At 44.8% G+C, this 25,186-nt stretch overlaps 1 protein-coding gene across 1 annotated transcript in view; it reads left to right on the forward strand.

The window, feature by feature from the left end:
* Window positions 1-25,186, forward strand: part of GRIN2A (glutamate ionotropic receptor NMDA type subunit 2A) — a 379,633-nt gene that overhangs the window by 323,484 nt on the left and 30,963 nt on the right. Inside the window, exon 12 of the mRNA XM_036070595.2 lies at window positions 7,761-7,948. Within this exon, the coding sequence (XP_035926488.1) occupies window positions 7,761-7,948 (188 nt within the window). The remainder of the gene's footprint in view (window positions 1-7,760; window positions 7,949-25,186) is intronic.

A 25,186-nucleotide genomic window follows, 5' to 3' on the forward strand; every position in this document is an offset into this window, starting at 1 on the left:
GAACAAAGAAAACATTTTTGAGCATTCTTTATAATATGCCATGGGAATGGCAGTAGAATGGTTAACATGATCCCAACCCCTGAAGAGTGTAATCTAAGGAACTCTATGGAAGAGATTTATATTCCATAAGGAATCAATATTTTTCCAATGTTTGAACATGAGTTGTAGGGTGAAGAAGAATAGCATTTGCCTAGCGCTTTACAATTTACCAAATTTATAGTCGTTACTTCATCCAACCAGTGTACCTTCTGTTCAGGTGGGGAAATCAAGGCTTAGAGAAAGATACAGACTCACCTGACGTGGGCAGGGATCTTGGGGCCTCAGTTTCCTTACCTGAAAAAGTAAAAGACAGCATTACATGATCTATCAACTCCTTGGATGTGGTTAGTTTGGGTCCAGTGTTAAACTTAACAGAAACAAAGCAGGGATTTGCTGTATTTTTTTTAAACCATTTCTTACTTTTGAGGTTATTAGTCACTAGGCAAAGGGTGCACGGCATCTCCCATGTTTGCTTTCATTTCTCTCTCTCTCTCCATAAGTCCATCCCCCTCTTCTTATTTCTCCGTCTGTGTCCTTCTGTCTCCCCTTCCCCATCTCTTTCTCTGACTCCTTCTTTTCCCATTCTTTCTGTCTTCCTCTTGTGCTTGGTGCCTGCTTCTATCCATATCTCTCCCTCCCACTCTGTCTCCCCCCTTCTCTGCCTTTCCCTGTCTCACAAAATCGCTAAGAAGGTTCTCAGTGAAAAAATAAATACTAACCATCAGTCTTTTCTAAACCCAGTTCACAGTGACTATTACCAGTAGATGTGATCGACGCAAATTAAACTGACAACAGTTAAAAGCACACAGGGTGAAACTTGTTACTGACAAAAAATCCATAGGTGACTTGAATCTTCCTCAGCAAGTTTGAGTCTCTACACAATTCTGACCCCCGGAGAATTGAACTTAGTGGAAATAATAACCACACAAGAAACTCCAAATGGCAGCAGCTATAAATTAGTAAAGTTTGTTGTGGTCCCAATGTTGATCAGTGAATCAAATCCTTATAAAATTTAAACACAAAGGAATTGATCCCAGTGAAAACGGGTTCCAAAAATTGCTGGAAACAATTTAGGCCATGGGAGACATCGATTTAGGATTAGATTAGCTTAATGGCATTTGCAAAAAAAAACCCAAAACATTTCCTTTGTGAAAATGCATCCATGTCCATATAACTGATTTTACAGCTGTATTCACAAACTCAGAGTCCAAATGTGATTCCAGGCCATCTTCCTAAAGCCACTTTTAAACCATCCAGGGCTGATGGCAGGTACGGTCTCTGTGCACGCTGTCTCCTCCCCAAGCAGGCACTTCCAAAGGTCGTCCTGCCCCAGTGGTACCCCTTCTTGGGCCGGTGAACACCCTGCACCCCTCAACAGCCTTGTGTCTGGGGGCTGGTGAAGGATCTACACCGCCCTGGCTTCTGTGCCCGATGATGTCATCACCACCATGCCAGCATCCTGAGTCTGCACCTGAATTTACAGAACACCTTCACTTCCATCTTCACCCACCAACAGCCCCCCCCCCCGCCCCGGAAGAGAGGTGTTAGCTCCCCATCTTACAGGTGAGAAAACCGAAGCTCAGAGAGGTCCCAGGACGGGGTCTCACTCACGGAGCCGGCAGAGTGACCTGAGCGCCACCCCCCCACCCACCCCCCACCCGCTGTTGCCCCATCGTGCTGAGGGGCTTAAATTGCTGGCTGAAGCCTTTCCCTTCTCCGCAAGGCTTTGATGGGACCTAAAAAAGTACATTCAGTTATCAAAGAGATGTTTAGTTGTCATAACACTTGAGACTAGACTCCAAAACACACACAGGCGCACGCACATGCACACACACACACACACACACACTCCAGTTTCATTAATTCATCAGAACAAGTCAATGTCTTGTTAAAGGCTTCTTGAATGTTAATGAATGAATAATTAACTTTAACTATATAATTAGCCTTTAAATGTGCTGAGACCCCCCAGAGAGCATCTGAAAACATGCATAAGGAGATGATGAGCTAAAACCAGAAACTTTTTTTTTTTAAAGATTTTATTTATTTATTTGAGAGAGAGAATGAGATATAGAGAGAGAGCATGAGAGGGGGGAGGGTCAGAGGGAGAAGCAGACTCCCTGCTGAGCAGGGAGCCCGATGCGGGACTCGATCCCGGGGCTCCAGGATCATGACCTGAGCCGAAGGCAGTTGCTTAACCAACTGAGCCACCCAGGCACCCCAAAAACCAGAAACTTTTGATTAGGAAATATCAAGAGCCAGGTCCCTTACCCCGAAGGGGCCACGGCCTGCCCTTGAGCAGGGGGCAGCCGAGGCACCCGCAGACCATCTTAGGGCCACGAGTGAACTTGCAGGCCATCACGCAGGTACACGAGAGACCGACCGAAGTGACAGGGTCAGACCGACACTCGAGAAAGCTGGAGCAGCTCTTGAGAGCTGTCAAAAACCCTGGCAGAAACTGCGGGGTTAAAGTCTCACGGGGCACCTGTGCCGATCCCTCCTCACTTGGCTTCTTCACAGAGATCTTATTTCCCCCTCTCGTGCTGAATTACTGTCGTTTTTAATCATTTGCTTTCCTTGAGGACCGCCCCCCGTGACAGGTGACAGGGAGAGTGACAGCACCCACGTCACCCCCACAGCGCCCGGCGGGGGGTGTGGGCATGTCTTGTCACCAGCACGGCAGGGCACGGCTCCCTTCCAGGCTCTGGTTGTGTCCCAGCCCTGAGGCTGGGAAGCCAAGGGGTCCTTTCATTTGTCACAAATGTTTGAAGAGGAGATCCCCCTTCTGTGGGGAGTGGAGGCAGAGAAGGGGGCCGGGGAGGTGCTTTGTCCCCATCACTGTTCTCACACCCCCTCCTTGGAGCACCCCCTGGCCCGGGGGAGAAGCTTTCAGCCAGTGACAGCCATGGGCCATGGGCGGGAGCTGGAAAGGTGGGTCAAAGACGGTTTCCTCTTGAAAAGCCAGGAGCAGGAAACACGGAGCCGAGAAGCAGAACTGGCTTTCTTACCTGGGAGCCCCTGAGCTTCCAGCCAACTGCTGTGAGCTCCAAGACTCTCTCTCCTTCAGGGCCAGCCTTTCATCTGTGTTGCTCCAAACCAGGGGGGCCAGGGTGGGGGGTGTGCTGCCAATTACCGCGCTGCAGCCTGATCCATCCCTGTCTCCTGCGATCTCAGCTCCAGGCTCCCAGATGCTTGTGGTCTACACCGGGCTTTAGTTTTTTAGTTTCGGATGGCTTTTCTCTTCCTAACCCTCTACCTTCAACAAGAAGCTATGGCTCTCTATGCCTAAATGGCTCCTGAAGGCAGGCATAGGATGTGCTCGGGGCAAGAGAAGGTCTCTGTGGGGGTGACTCTGGACCTCATGGGGCCGTGCACCTATTGGGAAAGAGACAAATGAAGTTGAATAACCCATCAGAGCTCTTTAAACCTGCTTGCTCTGCTCTCATCCTGGCTGCTTCTTCCATTATGCTGGGCTTGACTTAGAGCTATAATCCCCCAGTCTGAACTTCATAAGCAATAGACAGAAGTGCCTCTGTTTACCCCACAAGCATCATGGACGTCATGGTCACAGCGGTTATGTCTGTGGCCTTTGGCATCAGACTGTGGAAGTCCAGATGCTGCTGTGACCCCTAGAAGCTGGTGGTGGCGTTGCATCCCCTGACCTCTTAGTGACTCAGTTTCCTCATCTGGCAATGGGGATGGATGGCAGCAGCACATCCATCCTTGCGCTGTTAGGAGGAGTCAGTGGGATGGGATAATGCGTGCAAAGTATCCAGGACTGGATTGGTCACAGAGAATGCGTAGAATGTGGCAAATGCCGTAAGTGTTGCCATAAAATCTGAACTCAGTTGACTGCATCCATGTGTTTTGAGCATTTGTTTTGTGGCAGGCATGGTGCACACGTCTCACTTACATAAATTCTCTTTATTCCCAAAGCCCTCTGAGGGCAGAGATGGTCTGCCCTGCTTTGCAGAGAGAAGATTGGGGCTCAGAAACACAGGCCCCTTGCTCCAAGTCTTTGACCACAGAGCACTCTCTTGAGGACGTCAGCCAGTCTTAGTTTTTTCTTTTTAATGATGGCAACATTTTTCTTCCAATTGAAAACAGAGCAAGTAGACCTTTTGGAGTCAGAGTGAGGAGGAAACCTAGAGCCCTGCTTCGCAAGCCTTCCCCTGCCCACCCAGAGCCCCTGCAGTCCACTTAAGGAGCCACCAGCCATGTGTGACCATTTATGTTAGAATCTAAATTAATGCAATGAAATAAAATTAAAACCTCAGTTCTCCATTTGCACCAACCACATTTCCAGTGCGTGATAGCCATATTAGACAGCACAGATAGAGAGCATTTCTTTCAGAAAGCTCTGCTGGACAGCGCTATCCTAGAGAGTTTGCGGTACAGAATTTGGAAATAATACTGATGAGCTTCAGGCTGCTTTGCAGAGCCTCCTCTGCTCATAGACAACATAGGAAAATAATAATAATAATTGTATATCTCCCTACTGGACCCTCTTTTGTAAAGCACTATGCAAACAAGCCATGTCTATCAGAGGGGGCTGTACAAGCCCCGGGATGTTTTTAAACATGCATTTAGTCCCCAGCTCTCTAGAATCATTGATCACATAGCCCTGTAGTTTCCTTCATGTGCTGTCCTCATTTTGGTTCTGACGTGGCCCCAAGACCAGAGACAGCCCATGGAGGGCAAGCCCACTTATGGCCCTTCATGGCCCCCAGCCCACCCCAGGCACACCAGTGTGTAATTGTTTCACTCATGTCTTTTGTGATTGTCTTCCCTCTTACTTTTGCAAACTTGGTTCCCTGAGAAAACTTCCTGTTTTCTTTCTGTTCATCTGGCTGTTTCTCAGCTAAAGAATATTTTGTCATGAAATATGGTAATGATTTGCAGAAATCTGTGCCTGTCCATAAATACTGATTTAAGCTGCTGTTAGGCAATTCTCATGTCATTTCCAGGTGTAGTTTTCGAATTCCATCCCAGACATGCATCAGTGTGTGGTGGGTTAACAGGAGAGGGAAAGGTTTTACCGCACAAATACAAACAGATGGCCTTCACATTTGAATGCCTCTGTGTACATTTATGTGTGTATTCATTTGTTTTTTGAGGAATTAAGAGAGTGGGAAGGTCTCAGTAAAACCCAGGTTCCCAGCATCTCCATGGCAACTTTGATACGTTGAGGTATTGACGTTGCAAGCAACCAAGCTTCATCGAGAGGACAAATACCATCCATGGCCTGAAGTCTTCAGGAGACCCATATCATTCAGAGTCTCAATTGCCCTGTTGATAGTCACAGAAGGTGACTGTTGGCTTGTGGAATCAGAATGCCGCAGCTGGAAGAGTATCTCAGCAGGCCCACGGTGACCACCTCATCTCACAGATGAGGAACCTGCGATCAAAAAGAAAGAAGTGACTTTGCCAAGGTCTCACCATCATCCAAACCTAGAGTAGAAACCAGATCCCCTCTACCTGCTCTCCCAACTGCTTCTGTCACACAGGCCCTGCCATCATACACAAATTGCTTTCAACTCCCCATTCCGTATTTCCACAGCTCTCGGTGTGGCTGGCTTTCCAGAAGTCTGTTTCCTCTTGGTTCATCAGCTCTGGTTTACCATCACCATTAGTGAGGCTTAGTTTGCGTTCCCTTCCACTTGGATGATCTGATCTCCTTTTAATACTCTCCAAGTGTTAACACCAAGCCTCCAATCCTACAGCCTTGGAGAAAGGCTTTAGAGTCTTTTTGTTGGTGAGATGAGCCTTGTAGTCTTGTCCCACCTCTAACCATCACAGAGACAAAAAATTAAAATGAAGCATGCAGCCGTAAACATTCCAAATGGTTTTGTTCCCATCGGGAGACCTTCAGCAGCTGTCTCTGAAAGGATGCAACAATTTACCTCCTCTCCCTGCCACTTTTATTTTTCTTTGCCTGTTTTATGTGTTCTTGTTAAGGAAAGCAAGGCAGTGAAGTTGAGAAAGTACCAGTACATTGAGTAATCTCCGTTTTAGCTTTCCTACCTACTTTAGGTCATCGCCACCCCATCCCTACCTAGTTTTGAGCCATCCATCCCCATGCACAAGGGCGATCACTTCAGCCTTGTGAAGTAACTCTAAAAACTGGAAACAATACTCACGCCCACTGATGGTGACCTGGGTAAAGACTGAGTCACAGCCATGCTATTGAGGGATGATTCAACGCTTGCCTTTTGGGGATGCAGACTGGGAACGGTCATGCAGGACTGAGATAATAACGTTCGATGCCTTAATCTGCATGGTGATTTCCAGGATGTACACATGTGTAAAAATTTATCTTGCACTTTATTGCATATGCGTTATACATTGATAAAAAAAAACCCATTAACAAAGGGGAAAAAAAGCGCTATGTTTATGGACATGGAAATACATTCACTCTGTGTGGTTTGCAACAAGCAAAGGCTGCTTTGGAGGTTGAAACGAGGACACAGTGTGGCCCACGGGCCAATCTGTGTTTGTAAATAATCTTTTATGGGAACAGAGCTGAATTCATTCATTTATGTATTATTTAGGGCTGCCCTTGTGCTCTGTATTAGCCTTCCTAGGTCTAATGGAGAGGCTTAAACAACGGGAATTTCCCGTCTCATGGTTCTGGAGGCTGGAAGTCTGAGATTAAGGCGGCAGCAGGGCTGTGCCTGCTCTGAAGGCACGAGGGTAGCACCTGTTCCAGTCCCCTGTCCCAGCTTCCAGTAGTTGCTCGGCTTGTGGCCGTGTTAACTCCAGCCTTCACGGTGGTGGTGTTCTCCCTGTGTGTGTCTGGTCAAATCTCCCCTTTTTTTGAGAACATCAGTTATATTGGATTGGAGGCCTCCCCTCCCCTCCGTGTGAGCGCATGTTAACTAATCACATCTGCAATGACCCTATCTCCAAATAAAATCATATTCTGAGGTGCAGGGGGTTATGGCTTCAACATACGAATTTGGGGAGGGTCACGGGTCAGCCCAGAACATGCTACAGCAGCCGCAGAGTGGAGTTGTTGTGATACAGACCGCATGGCCCACAGCTTAAACTGTTTATTACCTTGTCTTTACAGAAAAAGTTTGCCAATCCCTGCTTTATTTAAAAAAGTGTGTGTGTGTACACACGCACGTGTGCATATATAAGAAATTTGGAAAGCTGTTCACCAATGTATTAACAGAGGTTGCCTCTGAATTATGAGGCAATTTAAGTTTTAATTGTAGTTTTGATATTTTCTATATTTGGGTTTCTAAAAATTATTATATAATAATTTCTATAATATAAATCGATAGTAAACATGTTTCCCTTGGGAGGAAGACATCGTTCCTATGCACTCACTCTCCCTTCTTGCACCCTACCCCAAATTCTCCTGTACCTTAATGGTTTATTTTGGTCTGATGCAAACCTTTCTAAATAGGCCACTGCTCCCCACTGTTGGGAGTGCTAAGGGCAAACACTTAGCAAACCAGCAAAGTCAACTGTTTACTCACTTGGGCATAAGGATTCTTCTTTATTTAGCTGCCTCTTGTATGTAACTTGGAGAGAAAAGGTTCTGGCTTTTATCTCCTCATTAAAAATAGATCCTTTTATGATGAGGGGATGGGGCGGCCATGAGTCACCCTGTACAGAGTGAAAGAAAGCATGCGGTGCTGGATCAGGTCTCAGGAGCTGGTCCCCAAAAGGTTACCCCGCCATCCCCATGACTCCCTGGTTTTTTGTCATTGCAGGAAACTGGACGCTTTCATCTACGATGCGGCAGTCTTGAATTACAAGGCTGGGAGGGATGAAGGCTGCAAGCTGGTGACCATCGGGAGTGGGTACATCTTTGCCACCACTGGTTACGGAATTGCCCTCCAGAAGGGCTCCCCTTGGAAGAGGCAGATTGACCTGGCCCTGCTCCAGTTTGTGGGTGATGGTAAGACCTTGGGTGACCCCCTATCTTTCAGGGGACTTGACACCCTTGCACTCTCTCTCTTTGCTGATTGGCTTTCCAATGGATCTTTGTATGATGTGTTTGCTTACTATTTATTGGGTGCCTCTCACATGATACCATAGTTTTCTAGGTTGCTTATAATGGGAACCAATTTTAGACAACAAAATTTTCCAAAGAAACTTATTTTAAGGATGCAGAAGTGTCTATCTCAGTGAATTGAGGAAGGAGTTGAGCAAATAGGTTTAGGAAAAAAAAAGCAGGAACCGGAGCAGTCCTCGGGCCTTGATAGCAGGACTTCATAGGTCCTGTCCTAGAGTAGCAGTTCTCAATCAGGGCAGTTTTGCCCCCCGAGGGGCACTTAGCTATATCTGGAGACATCTTTGATTGTCATGGTTGGGAGGCCGTTTGCTACTGGCATCTAGTGGGTAGAGGTCAAGGATGCTGGCAGACACCTTACAATGCCCAGGACGGCCCCCTCATCTCAAAACACGGAATTATCTGACCCCAAATGTTAGTAGCCCTGGGGTAAAGAAACCATGACGTTACATGATTAGGCTCCAGTCCTAAACTCTGTTCTCTCGATTCTAAATTTCGTATTCCAGAGGAAGGATTCTTGATGCATTTTGAACCAAAGACTCTTTCCTGGACCCATCAGGAGTGCCTAAGTGGTGGGGTTACGTTGTACCAACACAGAGGCTCCTGATTTTATCCTATGGAGGAGTGAGGGAAAGGCAATCTCTAGAAAAGGAATATGAGCAGAAATCCCATGGGTTTCCACTACAGTCTACCTGCTTCTCCTGCCAAAAGACAGTTTCCACCCCCATTGGTCTTACAGTCTCTTGGGACCGTGGCATTTATGGACCTCTGTAGGTGATTGGGCTGTGTCTCCAGCATCATTGCTTTCAGTCTGCCCTCTACTTCCTAGTTGGTGATCTCACTGGCTGGAGTTTTTTAGGATCCTGTCCTGGCTCAAATGGCAGGTTAACCCTGAGAACCTGAGTAAGCTGGGGCCCAGGGCAGCAGCTGCATCCAAGGACAGCTGGAGGCCCTGTTCAGAGATGGTTGCAGAATATGCCGTACCTCCCTGGGGCTGGGAGAGGAGAATCCGGCAACCAGTGTGGTCAAATACAACAGTGAAATGCACAGACATTCATGCGCAGTGTGGTATGATTTTGAACAAGGTGCATATTTCCTTGCAACTTCTCCTCCTTTCTCTGCTCCCGGAATTAAGCCCTGGGTTCTCAGAGTGCCATCAGAACATCTAAATGTGTTTTATATTTAACTCCCAAATAAGAACATCTGATCCTCTGAATTCCCCGTAGGGCATTTGTACCTTCTTGTGATCATGAGCCATGTTCTCTGTTGTGTAATAGTGACTTGTGGCTGTGTCGGTCAGCTCTGGCTGTGAAATCTAAGAGGCGTACCCCACTAGGCCTTTATTTTGCTCGTGGGAGTGCAGGTTGAGTGGAGGAGCTCTGTCTGAGGCTGTGGTGGCCTTGGTGGCTCTGGGCCCTGCGGTGTACCTGTGGATCAAATGTGCTGTCTGCTCTGCCTGCGTTTATTCTGGGACTCCGGCCGAAAGGGCAGGAGCCGCCTGGGAGAAGCTCTTTTCTTGGCTGTGTCACAGGCACAGAGGAGATACCCAACTGTACGTGTGCATTTCAAGTCTCTGCCTCGCCGTGGTCACATCTACGAACACCCTTCTGTCTAAGCAAATCTGATGGCCAAGCCCAAAGTAAAGAGATCAGAGGTACACTCTGCCTTTTATGGGGGGGGGGAGTTTGGAGTTACAGGACAAGGGGTGTGGACACAGCGGTGAAGAACTGGGACCATTTCCTCCACCTGACAGCCTGGTCGCCCAAGTCTCCCTACACAGGGTGAACTATTCAACAAATGAGTCTTGTTTCCATCAGTAAATGCCACAAAATCCTGAACTTGTCCTGACCTGATAACTGGCCCATGAAGGACTGAGTGAACAAACACATGCACGGATGAACGGTGGGTGTCGAGGTGTATTTCATTTGACGGGACACTTTTAAATATGATGGGTAGCTGTCAAATGAGTTCGAACTCTACTCCTGTTAGTCCTTGCTGTTACTCTGACAGGATCTGTTCTGGAACAGCAACATATGCTAGTCACCACACTGGTGACATCACCTGGGTTAATAGTCATAATAACTTTAGGAAGTTCAGTGTTGCTTCTACACATTTTACAGAGGAGGAAACGGAAGCGCAGAGGGCTAGCTAGTAAGTGGCAGAGTTTCTACTGCAGGGGCCTCACTCTGGAAGTGGGTCAATTATGTAAAACTGCTTCATTCAATTCACTAGGTTGTCTATCGAAGATGGCTAATTAGATGCTTGAGATTTATAGATCCTTTAGGAAGGAGTAATTTAGTGCATATCTGAAGTAAATCTATTGTCCCACTGACAAATACTTCTATGAAGGGGGTCATCTTTCTTAGCCTCTGTTTACTCATCTGTGAATGAATGCATGCAGAAATATTTACCTGATAAAGTTGATGTCAGGATGAAATGAGAGGATATGTGTAAAGAGCTTAGCTAGGGGCGCCTGGGTGGCTCAGTCGGTTAAGCGACTGCCTTCGGCTCGGGTCATGATCTCGGGATCCTGGGATCGAGCCCCACATTGGGCTCTCTGCTCAGCGGGAGGCCTGCTTCTCCCTCTCCCACTCCCCCTGCTTGTGTTCCCTCTCTCGCTTTCTCTCTCTCTGTCAAATAAATAAATAAAATCCTTTAAAAAATAAAAAATAAAAAAATAAAGAGCTTAGCTAAAGCACCTGAAAATAGAAACGGTTCAATAAATGCTAGCTATTACCATCATCTCCATCATCATTATCATGACCATCACCATCATTATCATTATATCATCATCACCAGCACCATCACCACCATCATCACCACCATCATCATCACCACCATCACCATCTTCATCATCATATCATCATCACCATCATCACCATTACCACCACCGTCATCACCATCATCATCATTACCACCATCATCATCACCATCATATCATCACTATCATCACATCATTATTACCACCACCACTATCATCATCACCATCATCATCACCAGCACCACCACCATCACTACCACCATTATCATCACCATCAGCATCATCACCATCATCATCAGCACTACCATTATCACCACCACCATCGTCAGCATCACCACCATCACCACTATCATCATCACCATCATTATCACCCTCATAATCATCACCATCATCACTGCCATCATCACCACTATCACCAACACCAACATCATTTTATCACCAGCATGATCATCATCACCACCATCCTCATCATTACCATTCTCCACCTAAACCTCCTCCTCATTGTTGTCCATCCACAACTCCAGTATTCAGTACAGCCTATTTAGTGTTGTATTGGTGACAACAGTATCATGGAAACAACCTTTATGGTGCTGCACAGAAAATGTCCTCTTTCTGTCAAATAAAAAAATACAAAGTAAAGGCCCCAGAGAGGCCAGAAGTGTGTTCCTTGTTACTAGCAGGGTATTTAGATTCTTACACATATTTTCAGTCCTCACTCATTGCTTTCCTGGTCAGACTGTTGGGATTGGGAAACGTGTCTTCTCAGCTTCATCTTTAGAGACCATCTGGAAGCAAAGACATAGAAGAGAAAATGACATTGCTCCAGGGGGCGTCTTAAGATAATCTTCCCGGAAAGCCATGTCCAATTCGGAATGTCTCTCTAGGAGTAAATACATGAATTAACACAGCTGCATAAATATTTCACTTATCTTATGCAGCTTCAGCAGGATTAATTATGCTCTAAAATTAGACCTGTAAAGAGCACAGTGCTAAGCAGTACCTAATTATTATTCATCCTCTAGAATGGAGTGTTTATCTCTTGTTATAGAGTAGCTTCGGTGGACGATTACAAGTCTAATGAGTGTCAAAAGTATAAAAAATTTTCCTAATGAGCTGTGTAAATATAACCTTTGAGTGGAGTGTTTGGTTATTGAGGGAACCTCTTACATGAAGCCTGCCAGGCATTTCCCTAGGAAAAGGACTGGTGATTTCCCTTAAGGGGTACACAGGATCCCAATAAGACCTTACCTTCCTTTTCCTGTCTAACCTTTGTGTCCTTTCTGAGATAGTGTAGTGCACCGTGGGGATCTTCGGTTCTCAGTACTTCAGTCACAACATTCATGGGTACTTTTCAGCATTGATCATCAATATCCAACCTTTACTGAGAAACATACTTTCCTAGGCACTGATGTTCCAAGAGGAGGATGTCATGGTCTTTTTCTTCTCTCCTTCAAGGAACTTACAGTCCTGTTGGTTGGCAATGTATAAACTTAAAATATCTCATCTCAAAATATAAACATATTTATAATAATTCATATATATGAATTCATACATACATATGAGTATATTCTTAGGTATCTTGGATAGGTGAGAGAAGAGTCAAGGAAGAATATGGGATATAGGGTTTTTTAATGGGAAGATGAAAAGGCAGAGTAAGTCATAAGGAAAACGAGTCTAGTAAGAGTTCAGTGAAGAATAGAATGGGCCAGAGTTCACAGTGTCATTCATTAATTCATCCAGCAACCAGCAAGGATCTATTGAGTACCTCATATCTCCGTGGCACCTAAGAGGTGACACTGATGAAGAATATAAAGAATGAGTCAGTCTGGGACTTAAAAAATGGCATTTCTGGCTTCAAAGGAGAGGTTAAATGGGAGGTCTGTTAGGTCCCATCAATCTCATGGATTTTGTAGTTTTTTTTAATGTTATCCTAGGATTTGAAGAGACAGAAGCAAGATCATAGAGGCTAAAGCCCTTTGGGCGTACAGAGGCCAGCAAAAAGATATTGAGAACAAGGTTGTATAATATTATTCAGCAGCAAGTGATGCTGAGGGTAAGGAAGGAAACCACTGTTTTTGAGCCCATACTCAATGGCCCAGTGTGGTGCCAAGTAACTCACAAATATTCTTAGCAACACTTTGTACAGTATTCTGGGGTACATCTTAGTATTTCCATGTTGCAGAGCAGGAAAATGAGGCTCCATTGGGTTTAGTGAGCTACAGCAAAACTTTTAAACTTCAGTGTAAACAGGAATCACCTGGGGATCTTGTCAACTGGCAGACTGTTTCAGTCGGTCTGGGGATGGGGAGCCTGAGATTCTGCATTTCTAACAAGCTCCAGGTGATGCTGATGCTGCCAGTCTACGGACAACACCCTGTGTGGATTTTTATAGTTCATGTAACTCTGGTTCTGATCATCTTTTCATTAAACCGTGGTCCAGGGAAAAATCTTGGTTGCTAGTGGCCAGATCACCTTAGCTATAAATAATAGGCTCAAGCATTGAGAAGCATTTAATCTTCCTCTTTGTACTTTGCTCAGTTTTCATGGTTGTTGGTTTATTTTTAAACCCAGAAATACAGTACTTGTCCCTGGTAGCTCATCTGAATTCACTGAACAGATCAAATCAAATATATGTATTTATCATATATCTTTATAACTTATTGGTATGCTATATTGCACTGCAATTATATCATATTTACATATATATGATGGCTATCATGTGAAATGTTTGAGAGATATGAGACCTGTATCTCTTGTGTTAATATTGTATGAATAGGGTGACTAACTCAACCCATCTTGCTGGGACTCGCCCAGTTTAAAGCTAGTTAGTGACCCCTGTTATATCCCATTTGGGCATATATGATAGATATCATATGTGAAATCTTTGAAAGATACCATATATATCATTTCAGATGGATAGGTACATTGGGGCCCCTTTGCCCCTTTGTACTGCAACTTTGCATGCAATCGTTTTAAAGACTCATCCAGATTGATAACAAATTGGAAGGGACCGCATGCTCTGCTCTTATATTAATAAGGCAACTTGCTGCATAGACTCTAGAGCTTTGGAAAGCACCACTCCAGGATAACAATGCTAATGCTCACCGATCTTGGAGTGGGGAGTGCTGGAGGGGAGTCCATGGAGAAGCCCACTCCCTGCTTCCAAGTGGGTCAGGGTTAACAGTTCCTGATTGCTTTGTTTGCTGGCTTCTCTCTCACTGGAGGGTGTAGGATGGCTTGGGGTGGTGAGGGACCCCACGCTGCCAGCCAGAGTAGAGAGTGTGTGATTACAGAAGCTCTTTGTGTATCTAATTAGGATTCTCATAAATTGCTCTGAGCCACTGGATGGGTTGCTAATATCCTCCTCACTGCCTTAGTCCAGCTTCTCCGCTTAATATCTTTGGGCTAATGTCTGAGTCTTGGGGAGAGCTGGACACCCCGCAGCTTGGGTGGTGATGACCACTCGTACCTCCACTCCGAGGATGGGCTCTTTCCCCAGTGGCCTTCACAGCCTGTCTTCTTAGGCTGGCTTAGGAATGTATGGCAGTGTTGGTTGAGGAGATCACTGGGGGGCGGGGGGGGGGGCTCCTAAATGTTTTCCTCATTCAACTTTCTACTGTGTCTGCAATTCCACCATTTGAAGTTTTCTCAGAGAAGCATAGAATCTTCCATGCAACTCCCTTTAAAAATGAAAATCCTGGGCACCTGGGTGGCTCAGTCGGTTAAGAGTGTAACTCTTGGTTTCAACTCAGGTCATGATCTCAGGGTCGTGAGATCGAGCCCCACATCAGGCTCTGTGCTAGACATGGAGTCTGCTTAAGATTCTCTCTCTCTCGGGTACCTGGGTGGCTCAGTCGTTAAGCGTCTGCCTTCAGCTCAGGTCATGATCCCAGGGTCCTGGGATCAAGTCCCACATCGGGCTCCCTGCTCGGCAGGAAGCCTGCTTCTCCCTCTCCTGCTCTCCCTGCTTGTGTTCCTGCTCTTGCTATCTCTCTGTCAAATAAATAAATAAAATCTTTAAGAAAAAAAAAAAAAGATTCTCTCTCTCTCTTAAAAAAAAAAAAAAAATGAAATCCCTTCTTCTATCTCCTAAACCCATTTCCTGATTTGGTATCTGACCTATCCTTCAGTCTACGTGTCCCCCTTTAAGATTTCCTTAAAGACCACAGCTCTATACTAGATATATTTATAAACTGTGAACCCTTTTAGCTCCGTGCTTAGTGTTCTTGTGGCCTTTAGCAAAGCAAGACCAGTGACGGGGAATGACGGAAGGTTCTACAGCCTCCTAGTGGTGTGATCTCGGGCAAATTAATTTCTCTGAATTCCAATTTTCTTGTCTCTACATTGGAGTTGTTTGGGGAGTAAATGTGAAAATGAACAGAAAGAGAATAGCCCAGTGTTGAGCATGTGTTAGAGGCCTGCAGGCCTCCCCTTGTCCCTGGCCCACTGAGGGGCACTGCGTCCCTGGAGGGCAGACACAATCAGGCCCATTCTTGTTGCTCTTTTGTCTCCCTTAGGACTCCCTCCTGAGCTTGGCACACAGTAGATGTTCACAGGGAACTCACTGATGAATGGGCAAACAAGGAGGGATTCTTCCATTGTTTACTCTGCGTGCTCTTGTGGTCAGATATCCGTTTTGCATTTTCTTTGTGACACGATTTTCTGGGAGGGATATAACCGGCAAGATTATACAGTTCCTGGCTTTTAGCGTTGAAATGGATCGTAAATTGTCGCCAAGTTTGTGGTCTCTGTGTCAAGCAGGTAAACAGGAAAACCAGTGTTTTCCTCCAGGTCTGGCAAAGTATGACCCTGGCGTGGACTCCAACCACTGCCTGGTTTTGAAAATAAAGCTTTATTGGAACACCTCCACCTCCATCCACTCAGGAACCGCCCGTGGCCACTCTCCTCCTGCACGGGCGGAGTCTCGAGTTGCCGCGACAGCCCCGGAAGTGTCGCAGTCTGGCCCTTCATAGAGAAAGTGTGATGGCTTCTGGTCTTAGGCTGTCTGGAGGGAGACAAGAAGGGCAGAGAAGACTTGAAAGTCTAGGTTGTGCAGTTCTCCTAAAGGAAGGGGAAGGTGGGAAAGGAGAAGAGGAGGGGGCAAGCCTGATGGGAAGGGAGGAGGAGGGAGGCAGAGAGGAGGCGAGGAGAGCAGACGCAGAGAAAGGCGGGTGCAGGTGACCAGGCAGGCAGGACTCAGCCCAGGTATCTAGAGATCAACAGAGCACACTGCATCCGTTCCACGGAGCCAGTCGCCCCGGTGCAGCAGAAACTGGAAAAGTCTGAGAGTCAGCGGCCACCCCATCTCAGCTGGCTCCGTGCTAGAGCGAGGCACAGACCACCGGCTGACTCACTCCTGCCTCGGAGGCCTCTTCATCCGTCTCCTGCTGGCTTCTTTGCCATTAGTTCTTCGTGACATAGGTCCCCGTGTCCTCGGATGACTCAGCAGCACCCTACTGCAACCAGCAGCCTCAGCCCATTTAAAGAGATAAACGCCAAAATACGGCCGGGGGTTGGGGGGAGCGGTGAGGGAGAGGATGTGTCGAGGATCTGAGAGCCCCGTGTGAGGGGGAGAGACTGGTTCCATTTCTCTAAATGGATCAGCCACCCTTATGACTGTTATTGTCATAGGCATTCATAAGAGGTAACACTTACAGAGGGATAACTATGGGTCACAGAATAACCTCAGTCTTTCGATGTATTAATTTCATTCAGTTCTCACAACGGTTACATGGCATGAGTTATGATCACTAACCCGTGTGTGCAGATGAAGAAACTGAGTCACAGGCAGGTTAAGTAATGTGTCCAAGCTCCTAAGGGGCAGATCTGAGATTAGATTGGGACGTAGGCACACGGGCCACAGGGCCTTTGCTTTTAACCACGATGTGGTATTGCTTCTCCTTTGCTATAACCCTCGTAGACATCTCTCCGTCTCTACCTGGAAAGGGTCAAAGCAGTGAATGAAATGTAGATTGGTCAGAATCCAGATTCAGTGTTCATTCCTCTTTCGCTGAAGAAACAACATCGGTCCCCTGCAGGTGACACTGGGCAGAATAACATGGCGACAGAGATTAAGGGTGAGAGAGCAAGTGACCCATTTTTCCATGGAGAAGGAGACTTGTCCATGCCCCAGGCCCTGGCACCACGGAAACATTCAGCTCTGGCAGTCTGGGGAAAACTCAGGACCAAGAAGCCAGAGATGAGAAGGAATGAAACAAGGGCAGAATGTAATTAAGAGGAGTCAGATGTTTGGCCCCGATACAGGCTCACAGAACGGCCTCTCCAGGTTCACAAAGACCCATCCCAGTTGCCGCAATTGCTTGCTCCCCACAGAGCTCCTCCGAGCTGCATAATCCCTGGCATTTCAGAAAGCTATTGTTCCTTGCTAAATGTGTTTTAATCAAATTGAGACTTCAAAGGCAGAACTCACAGTTTGGGCTGAGCTAGGCTACTCTATAAATCCCAAACTTTCTAACCAAGTTAGCAAGACGGGATGCCACTGACAAAGCCCCCTGATTTATTAACCCGGTTGTTCATTCATTCATTCACCCTGCCTCTAGACATTCATTCAACAAAGAATAACTGAGCAGCTTCTAAGCTCCAGGTGGTGCATATAAAAATGATTAGAGGTTCCCGCTCTATTGCCCTTAATAGTTACTTTCCTTATAAAGTGCTTGTGGCACATCTGTGTCCATCAGACTCGCTTGGAGAGCCTTTTGAAAATATAGATCCCTAACTTTCACCCCATGGGGCATTTTTTACATAACCTCTGGAATATCCTAATGTGCAGTAAGATTTAAGAACCACTCCTTAGAATAACACAATTTAGCACTTAGACACATTATTCTCTGATTGCCAAGTACTGGACACAGAGGCCAGTGGTCAACAGGTCACTCATCTGGGATCCATGAACTCAGGTCTTTACCCTGAGTTTTATCCACTCTCCTCTCTCAAGGTTCTTTTTATTTATTTATTTATTTTTATTATGTTAATCACCATACATTACATCATTAGTGTTTGATGTAGTTTTCCATGATTCATTGTTTGCGTATAACACCCAGTGCTCCATGCAGTACTTGCCCTCCTTAATACCCATCACCAGGCTAACCCATCCTCCCAACCCCCTCCCCTCTAGAACCCTCAGTTTGTTTCTCAGAGTCCATAGTCTCTCATGGTTTGTCTCCCCCTCCAATTTCCCCCCTTCATTTTCTCCGTCCTGCAATCTTTTTTTTTTTTTTAACATATAATGCATTATTTGTTTCAGACGTACAGGTCTGTGATTCAACAGTCTTACACAATTCACAGTGCTCACCATAGCACATATCCTCCCCAATGTCTATCACCCAGGCACCCCATCCCTCCCACCCCACCCCCCACTCCAGCAACTCTCAGTTTGTTTCCTGAGATTAAGAAGTCTTCATATCAGTGAGGTCATATGATACATGTCTTTCTCTGATTGACTTATTTCGCTCAGCATAATATCCTCCAGTTCCATCCACGTTGTTGCAAATGGCAAGATTTCATTCCTTTTGATGGCTGCATAATATTCCATTGTATATATATACCACACCTTCTTTATCCATTCATCTGTCGATGGACATCTTGGCTCTTTCCATAGTCTGGCTATTGTGGACATTGCTGCTATAAACATCGGGGTGCATGTACCCCTTCGGATCCCTACATTTGTATCTTTGGGGTAAATACCCAGTAGTGCAATTGCTGGGTCATATGGTAGCTCTATTTTCAACTTTTTGAAGAACCTCCATACTGTTTTCCAGAGTGGCTGCACCAGCTTGCATTCCCACCAACAGTGTAGGAGGGTTCCCCTTTCTCCGCATCCCCGCCAACATCTGTCGTTTCCTGACTTGTTAATTTTAGCCATTCTGACTGGTGTGAGGTGGTATCTCATTGAGGTTTTGATTTGGATTTCCCTGATGCCGAGTGACGTTGAGCACTTTTTCATGTGTCTGTTGGCCATTTGGATGTCTTCTTTGGAAAAATGTCTGTTCATGTCTTCTGCCCATTTCTTGATTGGATCATTTGTTCTTTGGGTGTTGAGTTTAATAAGTTCTTTATAGATTTTGGATATTAGCCCTTTATCTGATATGTCATTTGCAAATATCTTCTCCCATTCTGTCGGTTGTCTTGTGGTTTTGTTGACTGTTTCTTTTGCTGTGCAAAAGCTTCTTATCTTGATGAAGTCCCAATAGTTCATTTTTGCCCTTGCTTCCCTTGCCTTTGGCGATGTTTCTAGGAAGAAGTTGCTGCGGCTGAGGTCGAAGAGGTTGCTGCCTGTGTTCTCCTTTAGGATTTTGATGGACTCCTGTCTCACATTGAGGTCTTTCAACCATTTGGAGTCTATTTTTGTGTGTGGTGTAAGGAAGTGGTCCAGTTTCATTCTTCTGCATGTGGCTGTCCAATTTTCCCAACACCATTTGTTGAAGAGACTTTTTTCCATTGGACATTCTTTCCTGCTTTGTCGAAGATTAGTTGACCATAGAGTTGAGGGTCCATTTCTGGGCTCTCTATTCTGTTCCATGGATCTATGTGTCTGTTTTTGTGCCAGTACCATACTGTCTTGATGATGACAGCTTTGTAATAGAGCTTGAAGTCCGGAATTGTGATGCCGCCAGCTTTGCTTTGCTTTTTCAACATTCCTCTGGCTATTCGGGGTCTTTTCTGGTTCCATACAAATTTTAGGATTATTTGTTCCATTTCTTTGAAAAAAGTGGGTGGTATTTTGATGGGGATTGCATTGAATGTGTAGATTGCTCTAGGTAGCATTGACATCTTCACAATATTTGTTCTTCCAATCCATGAGCATGGAACGTTTTTCCATTTCTTTGTGTCTTCCTCCATTTCTTTCATGAGTATTTTATAGTTTTCTGAGTATAGATCCTTTGCCTCTTTGGTTAGATTTATTCCTAGGTATCTTATGGTTTTGGGTGCAATTGTAAATGGGATCGACTCCTTAATTTCTCTGTCTTCTGTCTTGTTGTTGGTGTATAGGAATGCCACTGATTTCTGTGCATTGATTTTATATCCTGCCAGTTTGCTGAATTCCTGTATGAGCTGTAGCAGTTTTGGGGTGGACTCTTTTGGGTTTTCCACATAAAGTATCATATCATCTGCAAAGGGTGAGAGTTTGACTTCTTCTTTGCCGATTTGGATGCCTTTGATTTCTTTTTGTTGTCTGATTGCTGTGGCTAGGACTTCTAATACTATGTTGAATAGCAGTGGTGATAGTGGACATCCCTGCTGTGTTCCTGACCTTAGGGGGAGAGCTCTCAGTTTTTGCCCATTGAGAATGATATTCGCTGTGGGTTTTTCATAGATGGCTTTTATGATATTGAGGTATGTATCCTCTATCCCTATACTCTGAAGAGTTTTGATCAAGAAAGGATGCTGTACTTTGTCAAATGCTTTTTCTGCATCTATTGAGAGGATCATATGGTTCTTGTTCTTTCTTTTGTTAATGTATTGTATCACATTGATTGCTTTGCAGATGTTGAACCAACCTTGTAGCCCAGGGATAAATCCCACTTGGTCGTGGTGAATAATCCTTTTAATGTACTGTTGGATCCTATTGGCTAGTATTTTGGTGAGAATTTTTGCATCCATGTTCATCAGGGATATTGGTCTGTAATTCTCCTTTTTGATGGGGTCTTTGTCTGGTTTGGGGATCAAGGTAATGGTGGCCTCATAAAATGAGTTTGGAAGTTTTCCTTCCATTTCTATTTTTTGGAACAGTTTCAGAAGAATAGGTATTAATTCTTCTTGAAATGTTTGGTAGAATTCCCCTGGGAAGCCATCTGGCCCTGGGCTTTTGTTTGTTGGGAGATTTTTGATGACTGCTTCAATTTCCTTAGTGGTTATAGGTCTGTTCAGGTTTTCTATTTCTTCCTGGTTCAGTTTTGGTAGTTGATACATCTCTAGGAATGCATCCATTTCTTCCAGGTTATCTAATTTGTTGGCATATAGTTGCTCATAATATGTTCTTATAATTGTTTGTATTTCTTTGGTGTTGGTTGTGATCTCTCCTCTTTCATTCATGATTTTGTTGATTTGGGTCATTTCTCTTTTCTTTTTGATAAGTCTGGCCAGGGGTTTATCAATCTTGTTAATTCTTTCAAAGAACCAGCTCCTAGTTTCGTTGATCTGTTCTACTGTTCTTTTGGTTTCTATTTCATTGATTTCTGCTCTGATCTTTATTATTTCTCTTCTCCTGCTGGGTTTAGGCTTTATTTGCGGTTCTTTCTCCAGCTCCTTTAGGTGTAGGGTTAGGTTGTGTACTTGAGACCTTTCTTGTTTCTTGAGAAAGGCTTGTATTGCTATATACTTTCCTCTTAGGACTGCCTTTGCTGCCTCCCAAAGATTTTCAACAGTTGTGTTTTCATTTTCATTGGTTTCCATGAATTTTTTTAATTCTTCTTTAATTTCCTGGTTGACTCACTCATTCTTTAGTAGGATGCTCTTTAGCCTCCATGGATTTGAGTCCTTTCCAACTTTCCTCTTGTGATTGAGTTCTAGTTTCAAAGCTTTGTGGTCTGAAAATATGCAGGGAATGATCCGAATCTTTTGGTACCAGTTGAGACCTGATTTGTGGCCTAGGATGTGATCTATTCTGGAGAATGTTCCATGGGCACTAGAGAAGAATGTGTATTCTGTTGCTTTGGGATGGAATGTTCTGAATATATCTGTGAAGTCCATTTGGTCCAGTGTGTCATTTAAGGTCTTTATTTCCTTGTTGATCTTTTGCTTAGATGATCTGTCCATTTCAGTGAGGGGTGTGTTAAAGGCCCCCCCTATTATTGTATTGTTGTTGATGTGTTTCTTGGCTTTTGTTATTAATTGGCTTATATAATTGGCTGCTCCCATGTGAGGGGCATAGATATCTACAATTGTTAGATCTTCTTGTTGGATAGACCCTTTAAGTAGGATATAGTGTCCTTCCTCATCTCTTATTATAGTCTTTGGTTTAAAATCTAATTTGTCTGATATAAGGATTGCCACCCCAGCTTTCTTTTGGTGTCCATTAGCATGGTAAATGGTTTTTCACCCCCTCACTTTCAATCTGCGGGTGTCTTTGGGTCTAAAATGAGTCTCTTGCAGACAGCATATCGATGGGTCTTGTTTTTTAATCCAATCTGATAGCCTGTATCTTTTGATTGGGGCATTTAGCCCATTTACATTCAGGGTAACTATTGAAAGATAGGAATTTAGTGCCATTGTATTGCCTGTAAGGTGACTGTTACTGTATATTGTCTGTGTTTCTTTCTGGTCTATGTTGCTTTTAGGCTCTCTCTTTGCTTAGAGGACCCCTTTCAACATTTCTTGTAGGGCTGGTTTCGTGTTTGCAGTCTTTTAGTTTTTGTTTGTCCTGGAAGGTTTTTATCTCTCCTTCTATTTTCAATGACAGCCTAGCTGGATATAGTATTCTTGGCTGCATATTTTTCTCATTTAGTGCTCTGAATATATCATGCCAGTCCTTTCTGGCCTGCCAGGTCTCTGTGGATAGGTCTTTTGTCAATCTAATGTTTCTACCATTGTAGGTTACAGATCTCTTCTCCCGCGCTGCTTTCAGGATTTTCTCTTTGTCTCTGAGACTCGTAAGTTTTACTATTAGATGTCGGGGTGTTGACCTTTTTTTACTGATTTTGAGGGGGGTTCTCTGTGCCTCCTGGATTTTGATGCCTGTTTCCTTCCCCAAATTAGGGAAGTTCTCTGCTATAATTTGTTCCAATATACCTTCTGCCCCTCGCTCTCTTTCTTCTTCTTCTGGGATCCCAATTATTCTAATATTGTTTCATCTTATGGTAGCACTTATCTCTCGAATTCTGCCCTCGTGATCCAGTAGTTGTTTATCTCTCTTTTTGTCAGCTTCTTTATTTTCCATCATTTTGTCTTCTATATCACTGATTCTCTCTTCTGCCTCATTTATCCTAGCAGTTAGAGCCTCCATTTTTTATTTCAACCTGGTTAGATTTTAGTTCTTTATTTCTCCAGAAAGGATTTCTCTAATATCTTCCATGCTTTTTTCAAGCCCAGCTAGTATCTTTAAAATCGTCATTCTGAACTCTTGTTCCAACATCTTACTAATGTCCGTATTGATTAGGTCCCTGGCAGTTGGTACTGTCTCTTGTTCTTTTTGTTGAGGTGATTTTTTCCGTCTTGTCATTTTGTCCAGAGGAGAATAGATGAATGAGAGAACAAAATGCTAACAGGGTAACAACGACCCCAGAAAAATATACACTAAACAAATCAGAAGAGACTGGGGGGGAAGAAAGGGAAAGAAAAAAGAAAAAGATAAAAACAAAAACAAAACCAGAATATGATCAAATATGATCAGGCTGGTGCATAGATCAGTGCCACACACTAGATTTTGTGCGTATTTTGGTCTGTTAGAAGAAAGTGCCTCCCAAAATTTTAAAGAAAGAAAAACTTACATATGTACAAAAATAAGGGTAAATATGATGAAGGGATGGATAATGACTTGTAAAGATGAAAATTAAAGATTTTATAAAAGGAATTGATAAGAAGTTGGTTGAAAAAAGAAAGAGGATTTAAAAATAAAAAAGGCGGGGGAGAATGTGATCAGGCAGGAGACTAGAACAAAGCCATACACTAGAGATTTAGGGTTTATTTTGGTCTGTTAGAAGAAACTGTATCCCAAAATTTTAAAGAGAGAACAACTTATATATATATAACAAAAATAAGGTTAACTACTATGAAGGGATAGAATATGACTCTAAAAATGAAAAATAGAAAAGATTTTTTTAAAACGGGATTGATAAGATGGTGGAAAAAGAAAAATTAAAAAAAAAAAAAAGAAAAGACAGTTAAAAAAATTAACTTTGAAAGACTAAAGAATCATGGTAAAAAAGCCATGAATTCTATGTGCAGTATTCCCCTAGCTCTGGAGTTCTGCTGTTCTCATTGATCGGTAAATTGGTCTTGGCTGGCTGTTCTTGCTGATCTTCTGGGGGACGGGCCTGTTGCCGTGGTTCCCAAATGTCTTTGCCGGAGGCAGAATTGCCCCGCCCTTGCCGGTCCGGGCTAAGTAATCTACTCAGGTTTGCTCTCAGGAGCTTTTGTTCCCTGCAAGCTTTCCGTACAGCTTTGGAGGCCAAGAGTGAAAATGGTGCCCTCCCAATCTCCACTCTGGAGGAGCCGAGAACTTGGGGCCCCACTCCTCAGTGAGCCCCCAGAGAAAAGCAGTCAGTCACTCCCATCTCCCCGGTCTCTGGCCTCACTCCGTGCTCACCCAGCCTGTGACCGAGCATTTCTGTCTCTGGCACCCGACCCTGTGTGGAGTCTCCAAACCCAGCAGATCCCTGTGGTGCGCTCCTGCGCCGCTCCTCCTGGCGGAGGAAGGGGAGTCTCCCCGGATCTGCCGCTTGTTGGGTCCCTGCTGGAGGAGCAGTGGCCCGACTGTGCTGCAGATCACGGTTTATGGCAACCCCGAGCTGAGAGCCCGCTCCTCGACTCCCATCTCTGCAGCCGGCTTCCCCGCTCCGATACCTGGGAGCTCTGCTGCACTCAGGAACCCCCGGTCTTCCTGTGACCCCAAGGGTCCTGAGACCACACTGTCCCCGTGAGGGGTTCCACCCCCCACTTAGCCACTGGAGCAACGTCCCTCAGTGGAGCCAACTTCTAAAAGTTCCGATTTTGTGCTCCGCGGCTCTATCACTTGCCAGAAGCGGCCAACGGAGGCCCCCTCCCCCACCATCTATCTTCCTGAATATCGCCTCAGATTCACTTCTCGCACATCCTACCTTCCAGAAAGTGGTTGCTTTTCTGTTCAGAGAATTGCTGCTATTCTTTTCTTTGATCTCCTGTTGAGTTCGTAGGTGTTCAGAATGGTCTGATCCCTATCCAGCTGAATTCCTGGGACCAGACAAAATTTAGGTCTCCTACTCCTCTGCCATCTTGCTCCTCCTCCTCTCTCAAGGCTCTTAACTGGGTTTCCATATCCAGAGACCTTTGGAGATTGTGAAAACCCAAGAAATAAACCATGTGGAACATGTAAGCATCAGCACAGCAACCACCATAAGGAACATTGGAGATGCTCTGTGTGGATGACTTTGACAGGCACACAAACCTCACTTTGATGCCATATCCCCAAAGGGAGTTGATGATCAGTGACCATTGTGATGCCCTAGCAACCGAGTGACTTTGACCCTCCTATGTCCACAGCACACTATTCATTCAGAAATGAAATGTTTCGAGAGGAAGAAATGAAATCTATCCCAAGCATAGATTAGCAATAAAGGGTTTAACTGCTTCTTCATTGGCCTGTGACCAGATGGTACCATAAAAATTAGACTTGTTTATCTCCTTCCTAATTTTAACTAGAGACATAT

Source organism: Halichoerus grypus, chromosome 6 (assembly GCF_964656455.1).
Source record: "Halichoerus grypus chromosome 6, mHalGry1.hap1.1, whole genome shotgun sequence".
Classification (NCBI taxonomy): Eukaryota; Metazoa; Chordata; class Mammalia; order Carnivora; family Phocidae; genus Halichoerus; species Halichoerus grypus.